General features: G+C 37.5%; 1 protein-coding gene across 3 annotated transcripts in view; it reads left to right on the top strand.

The window, feature by feature from the left end:
* IBTK (inhibitor of Bruton tyrosine kinase) overlaps positions 1–16984 on the top strand; it is a 94753-nt gene that overhangs the window by 13283 nt on the left and 64486 nt on the right. For all 3 annotated transcript variants that reach the window (XM_048845149.2, XM_048845150.2, XM_048845148.2), the window contains 7 exons: positions 892–988; positions 4111–4235; positions 4798–4908; positions 6869–7039; positions 8756–8873; positions 12171–12351; positions 15834–15957. In XM_048845149.2, coding sequence (XP_048701106.2) covers positions 892–988; positions 4111–4235; positions 4798–4908; positions 6869–7039; positions 8756–8873; positions 12171–12351; positions 15834–15957 — 927 coding nt within the window. The remainder of the gene's footprint in view (positions 1–891; positions 989–4110; positions 4236–4797; positions 4909–6868; positions 7040–8755; positions 8874–12170; positions 12352–15833; positions 15958–16984) is intronic.

Genomic DNA, 16984 nt, shown 5'->3' with positions numbered 1-16984 from the left:
TCCGGCAAATATTTGAATAATTCATCCAAAGATGAATCTGTTAGTCTTCTAGTGTTAGAGGCTGCAGCCTCTGCAGGAATGAACAAAAGACCCCAAAAGACAGTTTGAAGTACAGACTGATGATCTGAAGGATTCTTTTAGTTCGGAGTCCAGATTGCTATGTGTTTTGAATGTGCACAGCAATCACCAAAAAAAAAAAAAAAATTACACAGCCCCCATCCTATTAGTGAAAATGACTTAGTCTGCTATCCTTTAAATAAAAAATAACAACCAACAGTGTGTGTGTTAGCTTCTGGGTTAAGTGGGGTGGTGTATCTTCAGCCATTGTTTTCTTTCCTGTTTGTTTTTTCCTGACACATCTTCCTATTAGTAAACCAACATTCATAGAGAAAATATTCCAGTTAACAAGTAAACATACAGTATTTGTAAATTATTACAGAGCAGCTACGCTTCTGTCACACCCCCTTGCTACCATTGGTGAAGGTGCCCAACAGTAGTAATAATACCTCGCTCTTGTGTAGCGCTTTTTCATCAGTAGATTTAAAAGCACAATAGGGAGACCTGTTTGCCTATTTTCAACTGTGGCAGTCAGTGCCAGTTCCTGTGGTTTTTTCACTGTACACAGAACAGTAGTTATTGTTGAAGCTTGTCCAGTTAAGCCTCTTTGTAGACTTCTTTTGGTATAGTAAGTCCATGTCACTTGTCTCTGATTATTATTTACTGAGTTTAAATCCATCTTTAGAATGTCTTGGAATGCAAAGAATTTATTAGCTTCTCCAATGTAAAATTCCACTGAGATCACCTAAGAATATTTATCATATTCATTTCTTTACTAGCTGTGAAATGAGGAGTGATAATAATATTCATACAAGGTGTTTTTTCCTCTTTCAGCATGGGGTTAGTTTATACATGCAAGATAAAGAAGGCTTATCTGCCTTGGACCTTGTGATGAAGGACAGACCAGCCTATGTAGTATTCAAGAAAACGGGTAGGGCATCAAATTAATACAGAGATTCCTGTAAGATATGTACTGCTATCAACATATAAATGTGTGTGCATGCGTAGACAGTACTATCTGTTTCTAATTATGACTGTACTAATGGTGTAGTACTTACAGATGTGATACAAAAGATGTGAAGGCAACATGGTAAGTTGGTCAGAGCATAGAAAGAAAACCTTGTCTACACATACACATTCTATACCTTTTTGTCAGAAGAGAATGCAACAGCACTTCATGATGGCAGAAGTTTAAGTCCTAGGGTAAATAGGGCTAAATAATGTTCTGGAACATGTCTTGAGAACTTGTTTTGAGTTCAGTATTGGTGCTCTACTAACTGTCAGCAATGAATGAAGATGCACGTGCTACTGTAGTTACGGGTGAGAAATTCAAAGTACCTATGGTATTAAGTTCCAGGGTGGATTTGATTTAAATCAATTTGATTTAAATAATGATTTAAATCACTAGTCAGGAAGACTCAGTTTAATCCTGGTTTTCTACATAAAAGTGCTTTCTTGTTGGTTTGTATAACCTTAGTACATATGCTTCACAACTCAGAGAGAGATGTAGGTTTCATTTTTAGAAGGTGCACGCTATACATTTTTAAACAGTGATTTATTTTGAAAATTTTTCAGATTAGTTTTACAGCTATATCAGAAAATGCATGATTGTTTGGTTATTTCATTTACCAAAGGTAATCGAAGCAGATAGTTCACCTCCCAGTGACCTCATAAATATCTCCAATTCAACAGGTTAATCATTAATATTTGGAGGATTTTCTTGCCTTGTTGTATTAGGAGAACATCACCAGACAGACATTTAAATTGTTTTATTTAACTAAAACAACAACGTTAAGTATTCTTGATTTTTTTTCTTCAAGAGCAAACCTATAATATTTTACCAAAACAAGTGTATGTCCCTCGCTTCTCACATTTATCTCCAGACTTCTTCTCCTTGTCCAGATCTGTTCCGCCCTCAACAATCTTCTATTCATTGAACTTTTTGAGACTTTGCACTTTTAGAGAGACGTAAGGGATCGACTCTGTGTACACAAATTTGCAGAGGGACAAAATAGTTGAGGTCTGTTATTTCTCACCTCTATATATTATTTATTTATTTAAAAACATTTTTGCTGTTAACAAGCATGTTACCTATGGGGAGACACATCCGCAGTTTGAGAACTGCAAAACTAAGCATCTCTGATGGTACCTTTTAGACTTAGCACTGAGTCCCATGGGTAGATAAAAAGATTAACCTAAATAATCTATACAGAAGCCTATGGAACTCCATAAGATTAGATCCCTAATACATGAACTATTGGAACTCATTTACAAAACTTTCCTTAAACATTACATGAATATATTGTCTCATGCTATAGAATTAGAATTTATAATCCCTATTCCATGATGAGAGATCTTTGAGCTATAATAGGTATTTTTCATCAAAAAAATCTGATTTTAATTAAAAAAAATCATTGATTTTTATCCACCCTGGTCTTAACATTAGGTTAGTTAGGAGGGATTCTGTCTGATGTCCTCATCTTGGTTCAGCTATTTTTCAAGAGCCTGCCTAGAGAAAATTGATGGGATTCAGTGACTTAAATAAATCTGTTGACATTGAATTACATCCCTCATGGTTTTAACACCAGCATTAATAGATTAAATGAATTCCCTATATCTCATCGCAGCCAGTTTAAAAAAATTGGGATACAAAATTATAAATCTTCAAAACACTTTAGTGCAACTTTTATATGATTTTTAAAAAGTAAACTAATTCTAGTCACTGGCAAGTTATTGTTATATCTAAGTAATGTGATCTGCTAATTTGAGTACATAGGAACTTTCTTAAAAGACATTATTAAGTTTAAAATCTTCTTTGAATATACTTCCCCATCTGTGTTCCTAATATCCCTTTAAATTATTATAATTGAATTTTAAAAATCTAACCTGCTTTTTCCTGTTTCTGCTCCACTTGTGCTTTTCCCCCCATTTCAATCAGCTTTTGTGCAATGAAAATAGATTAGTCAGTTTCCTTTGCTAGTCAATTAAATTTTTGATTGCTGTAATATTTCGTTGCACAAATATAGTTTAGTATTTTGGTGGTAGAAATATATACAACCTAATTCTGGGCTGACATTACCTTATGTTCTATTTATTAAACACTATTTCATCATTGTTTTGATATTTAGTTGATTTTAAAATGTATTGATTACTTTACAGTCATGCTTTGAATCTTTAGATAAAATATAAACTTAGTGTTGCATCAGAACTGATTTGACTTTATCTGTTTGTCAGAGGGAAATAGGTTAAAGTTCACTTTCTAGTATCATGGTAATTACAGCTGAGAGGGTACTCTATTTCCACAGCTCTAATCTATATAACTTTAGCCAAAAAGAAAAGGAGTACTTGTGGCACCTTAGAGACTAACCAATTTATTTGAGCATGAGCTTTCGTGAGCTACAGCTCACTTCATCCGTGAGCTGTAGCTCACGAAAGCTCATGCTCAAATAAATTGGTTAGTCTCTAAGGTGCCACAAGTACTCCTTTTCTTTTTGCGAATACAGACTAACACGGCTGTTACTCTGAAACCTGTCATTTAGCCAAAAAGTCTCTCTTGTGTTGAAAGTTCTTGTGGTTGGTCTAGAATATAAATTAAATGGGAAGAGTTGAAGAAAATCTATTTAGCCGTTTGAGTCCAAGCATGATTGATTTTTTTTTTTTTTATATATGTGGAAGACAAAACTTTGCATACCAATTAAGGTAGTTCATGCAGTTTTGTATTGCAGACTTGACATGTAAATAGTTCTTACTGATGAATGTGTGCTCTGTGAAGTTGGACAAATATTGTGAGAAATATATGTGAACAAGGGACCTAATGTACAGGACATGCAATATGATCAAATATTTCATGCTTAATAATCATTCTAAATTCTCAAAAGAATCTTAAAATATACCTTTAAAATAGAATTTACCTTGTTTCTTCAAATTTTATTTTTAATTGGAGTAACGTATACTGTTCTAGTTCACACTTATGTCAGAGGTGGAGTTAAATTAATGCAGCTCACACACAGATGTAGCAGATATTGCAGATGGAATTTGTCCTTTGAATTTTAGATCCCACAGATGTCTACACTTGGGGAAACAACATAAATTTTACCTTGGGTCATGGTGGTCAACAGAGCAAACATCATCCTGAATTGGTGGATCTGTTTCCTAGAAATGGAGTCTACATCAAACAGGTATTCTGAAAAAACAAAGATTAATAACCCATATACCATCATGAGTAAGATTTTTTTTTTTTCCACAGAGAAATAATCTCAATATTGGAGCTGATCTTGCTGCCCTTTCTCATATAACAGTACTATTTTAGTCATTGAAACTGCTCTGGGGATTAAGTGCTCCTGGACTATTTTCCCTTCAGTCCACAGATCAATGACTCCCAACTCTTTTTGGATGTATAGATACCCTTTTGGATGTATTTTACGATGATGTAAAATGTTGGATTGACTTCTGATTTGAAAGCCATAGTACATTCCTAGCTTTGTAAATGGAAACTATGTTTTGCAACAACAGATGATGATGATAAATAATTCCATGTAGGAGGATGGTGCTGTTGTAGTTTCCAGTGCCATATAGACAATGAATTGAAGATGGACAGTGTACTAGTTTGATATACATTCTGTTGTGTCTTGTGTGGACAGACTGTATTTCCTCAGTGAAGGCAGCATATTTACAAAGTAATTTACAAAAAGAATGCTAAAATGCTACCCCTCAAACTGTAACTGTATATATTTTTTTCAGGTGGTGCTTTGTAAATTTCATTCGGTGTTCCTTTCCCAGAAAGGACAGATTTACACTTGTGGACATGGTCAAGGAGGACGCTTGGGTCATGGTGATGAACAAACATGCCTGGTATCTTTAAAAATATTGAGTGTATAGTCTAGCACAAAAAAATCTTGTTTCAGATATGCAGTCTCAGAATTCATTAAATGTCTTATTTTGTTCAGTTGTAGGTTATTTTAAACAATGACAGTCTTTGTTCAGAAATTATTTACAAAGGAAGAATTTATATTTTAAATGGATTTGTATTGAAACTGATTAGTACCTATTTTTTCATTTGACTAGTACGTAGTTGCATTATGCTAATCGATGAATAAAAACGTTAAAATTCAGTTTGGTGCTGTGTGTAATAGTCTTCATGAAGACTTCAGGGCTATGTATGGACCACCAACATTATGTACTTATTTTACATGAAATGACATCATTTTTAAAATTTTATGAGAAACCTGAGAGTGGAGCAATTTATGAGAGAAATTGCAAGTATATGTATACGTGTGTACATTGTTGTGGAAAACGAGTCACACCATCTGTTTGATTCAAACAGTTTGAGGTCCTTTATTGAATACAAGCATGCAGGGAGAAGGAGACCAAGATGGTCACATGCAGGTGCCACCCTGGTCTCTCTCTGCCCTGCCCCTATAATACCAGACTTTTATATAGGTCCAAATTCAAGCCAAATGATACATTTCCTTACCACTCAAGCATTATTAATAAAGCCTTATAACGAATTAATGGAAGGGCAGTTTCATAACTAGCACAGTGCTGACGCACCATGTTCTTATCAAGATCTTATCAAGATCTGCAGTTTGCTGTGGCAGCATTTTGACTAGGAACTTTTGCAGTGTGGAGGGTTCATATAATGGACAGCTAGGGACTCTTCTGGAGGCCCTTTTGGCTCTTTTCTAGTTAGAGATTGGCCTAGTCCATTATCTCGGTCAAGTGCCGCAGCCTAGTATAAGTAAATGCTTTAGCTTAAGCCAAGTCTTACAGGATACAGGCCTGTAGGCCTCTTGCGTTACAGTTTTTGCGTATGTTGCATATAGTGTGTAGATTTTGCTGTAGAATGGGATGGGGTCAGTTTCAACAGCAAGGTTAACAGCAATTTCCCCCACAATATTATAAAGTTGTGTGCTGTAAAGACATTATTGGCTAGAATTTGGAATAACCATATGAATTATGTGAATGAATGCCAAATGAATGGCAAAGCCATAAATGACTGATTTAGGTCCCAAACAAGTACCAATACCATCATTTGACCACTTCACCTATATTCTGTAAATGTCACATTTAAAAAAGAAATAGCTGAGTTTTTTTGATCACTCCATTTATAACGCCAAGCTTCTTTAGTACTATGAATCCAATTTACAGATGTCCTGACGGAAAGCCATGAAGGCCTTGATATTATGGAGATTGATACTATTATAGAGAAACCTTATATATTTAATTGATTTTAAACAAAATCCCTTAGTGTGTGTTTGTGTGGTCCCCTCTCCCCCCACTTGAAAATTAGCTGAAACAGCATTTTTAATCAGGGCTAGAAGCAAGTGGCTTTTGGAAAGCTGTGATTCTCCTCTTTTCAGTGGAACTGAGAGACTGGACCTCAAACCCGTACTGCATCACTGTAATTTTGGAGGAAAAATACGTATTTAGGAGAAAGAAGGAAGCCTTTTTCTATCAGAGTAACTTCAGAAAACAAACACAAACACACAATTAATTGTGACTATTGAAAACTGCTCAGATGTTTTAGATTTAGTTTCTGAGTAGATTTCAGGTGATCTGTTCTAAAGGTACATGCTAAAAGTATTTTGTCATATTAATCTTCTTTCCATGTGATATGCAATGTGTTAATATATCAAACAATAATTACACAATTCTGTACCTTTTAAATGAGTTTTCTTTTGCATTTCTATTTTTGGTGTGGGGTTTTTGGTGTGATTTGGTGATGGGGGGGTATGTATGGTTTTTAAAAAAATTCTCTCAGTACAGAAATGAGTGTTTTTAATGTTTTCAACACTTGGTCGATCTGTACTAGGTTCCAAGACTTGTGGAAGGTCTAATTGGCCATCAGTGTTCCCAGGTAGCAGCAGCTAAGGATCATACTGTTGTTTTAACAGAAGATGGATATGTTTACACCTTTGGCCTAAATACTTACCATCAATTGGGTATTCTTCCTCCTCCTACTAATTGCAGTGTTCCCAGACAGGTAATAACTGCTTAGCTACTACTTGGACCTTTTCCTCACTGAGAGTGAAATGTTAAGATCATATTGATGTCTATATGTAAACTTTGTAGGGATAATTCAAGTGGAACATGGGGTCGAATAAAACCATCTTCTCCAATTCATTAGCACACAATCTCAATGTTAAATATTTGTGTAATGTAATCAGATGGTTTGCCTGTCTGTGCTCTGCTTGGATTCTAAGCTTATAGAACGGGGTCAGCAACCTTCGGCACTCGGCCCATCAGGGTAATCTGCTGGCGGGCCGCGAGACATTGCGTTTACATTGACCGTCAGCAGACATGGCCCCCTGTAGGTCCCAGTGGCCGCGGTTTGCCGCTGCAGGAAGTGGTGTGGATGTGCCACACACATGTGCTGTGGATGTGCTGCCCGCTGCTTCCCACAGTTCCCATTGTCGGGGAATGGCAAACCGTGGCCACTGGGAGCTGCGGGGGGCCGTGGCTGCAGACGGTCAATGTAAACAAAATGTCCTGTGGTCCACCAGCAGATTGCCTTGATGGGCCGTGTGCCAAAGGTTGCCGACCCCTGTTATAGAAGTACTAAATCCTGTACTTGATGACCAGGCACAGTTGCAAGAAAAGTGCTGAAGTATATTACTCTGAAGTACTTCCTTTAGTTAAAGGTTTCCATTTCAAATGAGTGAAAATAAAAATACATATTTACTAAGTGGTATCCTTTTTCATGGATTGTTTTAGGCTGCTGGTTTGTGTCTTTGTAAGGTTAGACATGCACATTAAGTCATTGGCTTCCCCGCACTCCCCAGTGCACCCTTTCCCTGAAAGCCCTTTTAATGTCAGAGGTTGATAGTGGTTTGGGAAAAATAGTAATAGGGATAGTAGAGTGAGAAGAGGAAAAGAAAATTTTCTGCAATGACATTTCCTGATAGTTGTAGACAAGAAGCACAGTATTTCAGGGAGGAGAACTTGCCCAAGGTGATACCTCAGAATAAGTTATTTACTATCTCAAAGCAACTATACATGCAAGAATTGCTTTACCTACTACTGAAGGGAAGTGCCATCTGGAGTGAAATACAACTAACAGCATTCAGTAGCACAGCATTACACGGCAGCTAGCAAGAGGAAGTGAAGAGTAACAGGTCTAATTGAACCTGTTGAAAGATGTTGGGAGGCAGTCAAAGTTTCGCCAGGGAATGGGATTACTTCTCCAATGACCACGAGTGGTCATTTTCTTAATTTCACTTGCCATCTGTTGGATGAAATCTAGCATCAAAATGCTCTCTTACAGCATGCTAGGACACTGGTACTTAAACAGAGTGAAGCTTTCCAATAGCCACTTTTTACAGAACTTGTATTTTTCTTTGGCTGTCTCACCTAAGAACTGAACTTAACCCTGCTTAATTCTGAGATCTGTTGATAGCCCAAGGTGGCATGGCTCTAATCTAGCGTGGTGGTGGTGGCGCGGAGGAGGGGAGAAATAGGCTAACCCTTTCTGGATTTTTCTTGTTCCTCTTTGTCTTTGGTGGAACAGTGTCTCACTTAAAAAAAGCAGGGTTCATTTCAAAAGTTAGTTATACTAAATCTTCAGTGAAACTGATACAACCATTAAGAGTTTAATTAGTATGGACTTCATTATTGCCAAATAAGAAGTTGATTTATGCACATCACATTTTATTTGCTTGGGATTTGACACTTATATGAAAATCTTTGCTTTTATATGTAGGTTCAGGCAAAAAATCTGAAAGGTAGAATGGTGATTGGAGTGGCTGCAGGCAGATTCCATACAGTGCTATGGACTAGAGAAGCTATATATACCATGGGACTGAATGGTGGCCAGCTAGGTAAGAATGTTTTGTTATACAAATAAAAATCGGCCTTTAAAAATGTTACTCAAAGTAAAAGCCGTCATCTGTATGAGAAAAGAAGCTTAATTAATGTTGGTTTATACTTGTCTTCCACTGGCTCCAGAACACACTCTTTTTTTACTGCTGTCAATGATTATTTTTATGCTTGAGGATGAGTGGGGTAAGTCAAATGTAGCTTTACTGTTCAAATTTATTTGGCCAACTTTCTCTTCTGTGACTCTTGTGTGGCCCATCAGTGCAGACTTTCAGGATACAGAATGTCATTGTTTAAATTTAGAGAGACAAGGTGGGTGAGGTAGTATCTTTTATTGGACCAACTTCTGTTGGTGGAAGACGCAAGCTTCTGAGCTACAAAGAGCTGCTCTTGCCTCTCACCAACAGAAGTTGTTCCAATAAAAGATTTTACTTAATTTACCTGGTCTCTCTCTAATATCCTGAGACCAGCACAGCTATAACAACACTGCAGACAACATTGTTTAAATTTGTAATTTCCCAAGGGGAGTGCTTGTGTTGTGCACAGCACTGGGCACGCTGTTGGCACTTTTTTATGTTCTCTATCCAGCTTTCCCCTATCTGTAAATATACTGTTGGGAATTACCTCAATTTTTCATCCTTACTAACTTTTTAAAAGCAAGATACGTATCTGAATATGCATTGTGGGGTTTTTTGTTTGCTATTTTTGCTAAGCCATTACTAGAATTGTCTTTTATTCTTGCTTCCAGAATAAATCTTCATTTGACGAGTTAAGACGATAGCTTATTAAACATACCACATAGCAGTGAACTTCATTTATAGTTAAGGGTCTGTGTGAAATGAAATATTTTTGCCATTTTAACACTTTAGAACCTCAGACTGATATTGGTGTTTAGACTGAGTTTCTCTTTCTCTGGGTTTACATCTGTGCAGATTGAAAAGTTTTGTTAGCTAATCCTGGTGCTTTCTGTTTACGTGCACTAGTATGCTGACTCCATGAAGCTTAGGCACTTCTCTGGAAACTGTGCTTTTATCTCTCCTATGTTGGAGCAAGGCAACCGTGGTTAAATGTTGTATATTACTGTTGGGGAATAAAAAACAACCTTTATTGATAAGAAAATTGTCATCAATAGGAAATATTTTAAAAATATCTCATGTTCTGTTCTTAAATTTAAGTTCATAGTGTTTCCATGCTATTTCATGGCCCTCTTAGTACACCCTAATACAATTTCTGCTACTCCAATAAGTGGGATATACAGTAGGATTCTTGCTTCTGCTAGACCAATGTGGCTCAATCCTCTCTGTCACTCCTCCTGCGACAGCAGAGCCTGATGTCATAAGCCACATTTTCAGTACAGGGATGGGGGAGAATGTATGGTGGTTAAATTACAACAATGTTGTTGAAATGCAGCTTTGTGTAAATTCTCACTCTTTCAATAACTCTGTCTTCTAACCCCCGCCAGTACTGTAAAAACAATAAGACTGAAACAGTTATTTATTTTGGGTGTATATTTTACTTTGTAAGTATTTATATTAATGTCTGACTTGCACAGGTTTTTATCATTTTAGACAATTTTTAGCATTTTAAATAAATTTAAATCTATTTTAATAATTATTAACAACGTTTACTTAAGGGATTGTATCTGTCTCTGTCTCTATACAGTACACCTCTACCCTGATATTACGCGGTCCTTGGGAGCCAAAGAATCTTACCGCGTTATATCGAGCTTGCTTTGGCCTCGAGCATTTCTGTTATTAATAGTCACTTCCCGCCCTCTGACTGACCCCTCAGAACCCCCGACCCATCCAACCTCCCCCGCTGACTTCCCTCACCCCTATCCACACCCCCGCCCCCTGACAAGCCCCCCGGGACTCCAACGCCCCGTCCCCTGACTGTCCCGCCCCCAGAACCACCGAAACGTCCAACCCCCCCTGCTCCCTGTCCCCTGACCGCCCCCCCGAGACCCTTTGCCCCTTATCCAACCCTTCGGCCCTGGCCCGGCACCCTTAACACGCCGCTCAGAGCAGCGTGTTGGAGCCAGGCATGCTGACACGCTGATCTGCTAGAGCGTGCAGCCCCGCCCCCCAGAGTGCTGCTTTACTGCGTTATATCTGAATTTGTGTTATATCGGGTTGCGTTATATTGGGGTAGAGGTGTACTACCAAAGTCTTGATCAATTGAATTTGGAGCCTCTTAAGAGTTCTTCAGAAGGGGTTTTGGGTTCTGAAATGTTCTCCACACAGTATAGTTTGCCAAAGCCTGGATTTGTCTACCTGCTGGGCTTGATCACAAAATCCATTTCTTTTCTTGAGTATTTGGGGAAGAGGTGGGCTAAACAGCTGTGGAGGAAGTGGGATAAAGTATTAGTGAATATGATAACACAAGGAATATTGTGGTGGGTATTACTAATATAAGGACAGTCAAATTAGCAATAACGTGGAAGACCTTTTTTTTTTTTTTTTTAATTGCTACAAAATATTGTTTGAAAATAAGCACTTAGAGTTCTGTGTATATTCTGGAAAAAGTCAAACAGAAAATTAAAATAAATGTATTTATAATCTCTGAGGTGACTGGCATCAAGAATATGCTTAGAGATACCATGTGTAATTAATAGCTGACTTTTAGTAACTTATAAAAATAGTTTTCTTAAAAAATAGGAAACAGGAATGGGATTGAGTGTCTGAATCCTTCCCTTTTATCTCTGCCCCACTCCCCCCAAAAACAAAACAAAAAATCAAACCCACCCTACAACTAGGTACAAGAGCCTTTACAAACAGGCTTGTTCAATTTCTGAACAGTCAATTCATGCAGCAGGAGCTGGTTTGGCACCTGCCAATAACTAGTTATGGATATATGGAGGCTGTGTTCATGTGATGTGGCAACTAATATCACAGTCTTGCCACAGTCAAAGTAAAATTGAGTTTATACAGTGTAATCTGTCCTGCTAATGAACTTCCAGTTTAGTGTGGTAAGCAAGATAAATGCAGCTGTTGTTGTGTGATTGTAATGGCTAACCATATTTAATTATCTTTCTATGGTCTGTGATTGTGTAGGCCAGAAATCCATTACCTTTTTTCAAAGCTTCATTTTTGTGATAATTGACAAAAAATGACAAGTACCTTTTGATTCGTTTCTGCCTAATAATTGTGAAGATGAGTTGGTAACATAGAAAAATTAAATTTTAATTGGCTTTTCAGCAATATTTATAGGAGAGAATGGGGAAGAGTTCTCAAAATCAAATGACAAATTATGGAATCTCAAATAACTAACATAAATGGGGGGTTTGTATTTTGTTGTAGGATATATGCTGGATCCTAATGGAGAGAAGTGTGTAACTGCTCCTCGCCAAGTCTCTGCTTTGCATCATAAGGACATCATTTTGTCCTTAGTCGCTGCAAGTGATGGCGCTACAGTATGTGTTACTGAAAGAGGGGATATTTACTTGCTCACAGACTATCAGTGCAAGAAGATGGCTTCCAAGTATGTATTTTTTCCTTTACAGGGAAGTACAATACTAAGTTAGTTTCACTGTTCTTTTTCTTTTTTCAAACTATTTTGGAAGAGATTTGGAGGGGGGATATTCGTGTTCAAGAAGTAATATATACCGGGTCACTTTTACAGTTGCTTCTTCCTGGACTTCTTGAGCTTGGCTTGATCTAATTGTTTGTTTAGTGGAGGCATTGAAGGCTGGGCTTGTTTCTTTACTAAATAGATTTATTTTGTATTTGGGAGTGTGTAAAATAGCCATATGCTAATAGCTGAGTTAAAATACAACTGTTAAAAAGGCTTCTAGAAATTAGAGTATGTATAATTAGATACTTTTAGAGTAGCAGCCGTGTTAGTCTGTATCCGCAAAAAGAAAAGGAGTACTTGTGGCACCTTAGAGACTAACACGTTTATTTGAACATAAGCTTTCGTGAGCTACAGCTATGAAGTGAGCTGTAGCTCACGAAAGCTTATGTTCAAATAAACGTGTTAGTCTCTAAGGTGCCACAAGTACTCCTTTTCTTTTTGCGGATACTTTTAATTACTGAATATTTAAATGAAACAAATCTGTGACGGTTGCAGATGCAGGAAAATCAGATGCGGGGGAAAACATTAAGAGAAGCTTCCTTTTGTTCTAGCCAAATGGTTACTCTTAATTTTCTCTTCCAGCAGCTGTCATTTTTGAATCCTCAGTCTTATTTCTCAATTTGATGATGATGGAGAAACTTCCATACTTATATGTAAACCCTTTTAAAATCCCTTCTAATTTAGAACGGGGAGAAGAAAGTAGTTTAAAAATTTGTCAGGGTTTATTTACTTTAAATCAATTTAAAATAAATGATTTTTAGTTATTTTCCTAAAGAAAGGTTAATTCTCATTTGGTTGGTATAACCATTAAAAATGTAGATTTTCAACCAAATGTAGCCTTTAAATTATAAATTGGGTACTTGTGCTCACCAGGAAGTTTTCACTATATCTATACATATTTATTTAAGCAATTCTATAGCTTTAACATAGATTTATTCAGATTGCATTTAAAACTGATTTAATAAACAACAGATTTTTATAAACTTACTTTCCTATGTACTTGGCACATTAAAGGTCAAATAAAACTCTTAAAATATTGTTTGTGTGTATATTATTTGAATTCCAATGTCCGTCTAAATTTAGCTTGGCACAAATCCAAGTTAAAAAAAGATCTAGTAAAGAAATGTCATAAAAAAGTGTAAAATTAACAAAGGAGGTATTAACTGTAGTTACTGTAGTTGATGGATTTTTTCTGGTCACCATGGGCCAGATTTGTGAAGTTTCTTTGCCTTAAAATGCACCTAAATCAATGGGAGTTACCTGCTTAGATACCATTGGGATTTTCATCAGCACCTAAGAACCTTCAAAACCTGACCCATGGTGACTAGAAACAAAGAAAGTTAGGAGCCTAACTGGTTTAGGCGCATTTGAAAATCCTGTATTTTAAGGTGCCTCAAAACCTTGGAAAATCTGGATGGAATTGTTCAAGTTCTTAGAATTAGTGAATCTGATCCTCCACCATGTGGCTTTTATTAATATAGTGGAAGAACAAAACAAACTTTCCTGCTTTTTAAACTCTCAATTGGTTTCTCAACTTTAAACTATTGAAAATGAAGAAAATGTGATCCCTGCACCTGCTAGCTGAACTGAAACCAAAAGTAACTGAGGAATAAGCTTTTCTGCCCAACAAAATGAAAGACATTTGAAGAAATACATACTAGCATTCATTATGTTGTAAAAACTGAAAATAATATATAGATACTTAATGCAGTACATGATATTGTGACACATACATAAAGTTAACCTCAAAAGTTAAAGATGTTTTCCCCTGATTTTTTTTGTATATAAGTAAAGCAACATCTTGAGGAGGATTTATTCATGCACAATATTTTTTTATTTACTTAAATTACTTTAATAAAATAAAATTTTAAATTATGAAAATTAAAACACTTATTTTTTAAAAGAAAAGTATTTCAATTTAAAAGAATCTAATTTTTTTTTTAAATCAATTTTATCCACCCAGAAACTTGATGAATTCTGTAAGGATGAAGTATGGATTTTTAAATAAATAAATTTTTATTAATGGGCCATGGGTATGAACTTTTGAAGCTCGAGGAAAATGGATCTTTCAATGTATAAAGTTTTATGTGTTGCATTCTAGTGTTTTCAGGAGTCTGTGTGAAAACTATAAGTAAGGCTACGTTTTAGTCACGGGTATTTTTAGTAAAAGTCGTGGACAAGTCACAAGTAGTAAACAAAAATTCATGGCCCGTGACCTGTTCAGGACTTTTACTAACTAAAACTTGGGCCAGGGTTGCGCTGGTGGGGGTGGGGGTAGCAGTGGCATACAGCCCAGGACCCCTGCTGCGGGGGGTGTGTGTGTGTGTGTGTGTGTGTGTGTGTGGGCAGTGCTGCATGGCCTGGGACCCATGCTGGGGTGGGGCAGCAGTGTGCGGCCCGGGACTCCCGCTGGTGCTGTGGGAGGGTTGGCGGGTCTGGCAGTCTCCCTACCTGGCTCCAACGGCATGTCCCTGCATCTCCTAGGGGGAGAGCAGCAGTCGGGGGGCTCCTCTGCTGCTCCCACCACATGCACCAGCTCCGCAGCTCCCATTGGCCAGGAACCACAGCCAGTGGGAGCTGTGGGGGACGGCATGTGTGGGTGCAGGTAGCGCACAGAGCCCCCTGGCCCTTCCACCTAGGAGCTGCAGAGACATGCCAGTCGGAGCCGGGGAGGCCTCCCCTCTCCCTGAGGAAGTGTCGCCCCCTCACCCCTGCATTACAACCCCCTGCCCTAGCCCTGAGCTCCCTCACACACATCCAAACTGCTGCTGCTAGCCCAGTTTAGTCATCATGTAGAACCTTTGTGTGCCAGTTTGCCTACTGGGGAAGGGTAGGGGGAGTCTTTTTTACTTCCTTCTGTCTGGGTGAGGTTGGTCATATGGATCAGTTTGTGCTGAGGAAACACACCAAAAAGGAAAGATGAATTGGTAACTAATTTTGTTGTTCTCATATTGTGCTATGTGGTGGGTTGTTTTTTTTTTCAACAGAAGTAACTTTTTTATTATTATTATTATTTTTATTTAAAGTGTAATATGCCATAGCTGTACAAGGTAGCTGTAATTCTATCCTGGGGTCTTGAGCTTGAGGTTCATTTTCATCTTTTTTGACTTGTCCATCAGTTCTTTACCATAGGAGGGTATTCTCTCTGTGGAGATGAAGATAACCTATTTTGAAGAATGGATGGACATGAGACAACTTCTGTATGTCTCAAGCCATGAGAATATTTTGTTTCTAAGGACTGGTAAATATACGACGAGGGAAAATTAATCACAATAACAATAAACTATGTATGTTACATTAGCTGCTTTTTAAAGTGATTCTCTAAATGTAAAATCTCAATTGTATGTAAAAGAAATATTAATGTTATCTTTGCTTTTGTGTTCATTCAGACAGCTGAACCTAAAAAAGGTTCTTGTTAATGGGGGATATTTGGAATACAAGATGGATCCTCAACATCTCAAAGAAAATGGGGGTCAAAAGACTTGCATTCTTGCCCTGGATGAAGCTGGACGAGTAAGTTGTCTGCCTAATGTATTAATTCTTTTGAAACAAGAAGTATATTGAAAGGGCTAGGTAAATTGAGAACAGAACCACGGGGGCTCCCAAGTGTATTTTAACTTCTCTGAGTAGAATTCTCTTTTTGGTATGGGAGAAGGATGGCATCTGAATTCTGAGTGGGTGTCATCTGGCTGAAAAATTCATCAAAGTTAACCCAAAGAACAGTTATCTAAGAACTCCTCTGCCCTGGTTTGTAGTTTCTTTGCAAGCTGTCTTCTCCACTCCTGCCATCCCTTCAATTTCATCACAGAACTGTCTGCTTGTTCCACATCACTTTCATTCTGCTGACAGCAATGTGAGCGAGACATTGGAAAAAGAACCTGATGACCTGGGTATGGTACTGAGAGAATTAATGGTTACTTAAGTGTGGGCCACTGGTTTTTAGGTCCTTAGTTTTTTTTTGTTCTGTGTTCATTGTTTGCCACAAGTGCATGATGTTACACTTAATATTGGTCAGATGTTGGTCTAAATTGCCATGTTAAGAGAGGCCAATATCCTTATCTGAAAATGTCCATCCCTCTTGTACACAGCTGCCAGTGTTACGGTTGATACTCTCACATGAACCACTGCAACAGTGTACAACAGGCTAGAACCTCTGTTTGTGTCTCTTCTGTTTCTGAGTGTGACTACAGCCCACTCTCAAACCATTACCTTAGAGATACAATGTACAGTATGTCTGACCACACTTAAAAGTTTATGTGCTATACCCAATGAATGGCTTAGTATATATGTTTAATTGCGGACAATTGTACCTTCTGGTTAGTATGACAATGCAGAAGAATTTACTAAAGCTTTCCATATTACAGCAACTCTTCTTAGAAACCCTGAAAACTCAAAGCATCCTGGAATTAGTTCACTGCAAATTCTAAACTTGCAGCACCATCTAGTGGTGTTTGTAAAATTTTTGTTTAACAAAAATGCTGCAGTGGAAGAGAAATCTAAAATTGTGCCAGCACATAAAGAATAAAGAGGACAGAACTGA

Source organism: Caretta caretta, chromosome 3, assembly GCF_965140235.1.
Source record: "Caretta caretta isolate rCarCar2 chromosome 3, rCarCar1.hap1, whole genome shotgun sequence".
NCBI lineage: Eukaryota > Metazoa > Chordata > Testudines > Cheloniidae > Caretta > Caretta caretta.
Note: the sequence above shows the minus strand (reverse complement) of the source record. Positions and strands in the feature narration are given on the sequence as shown.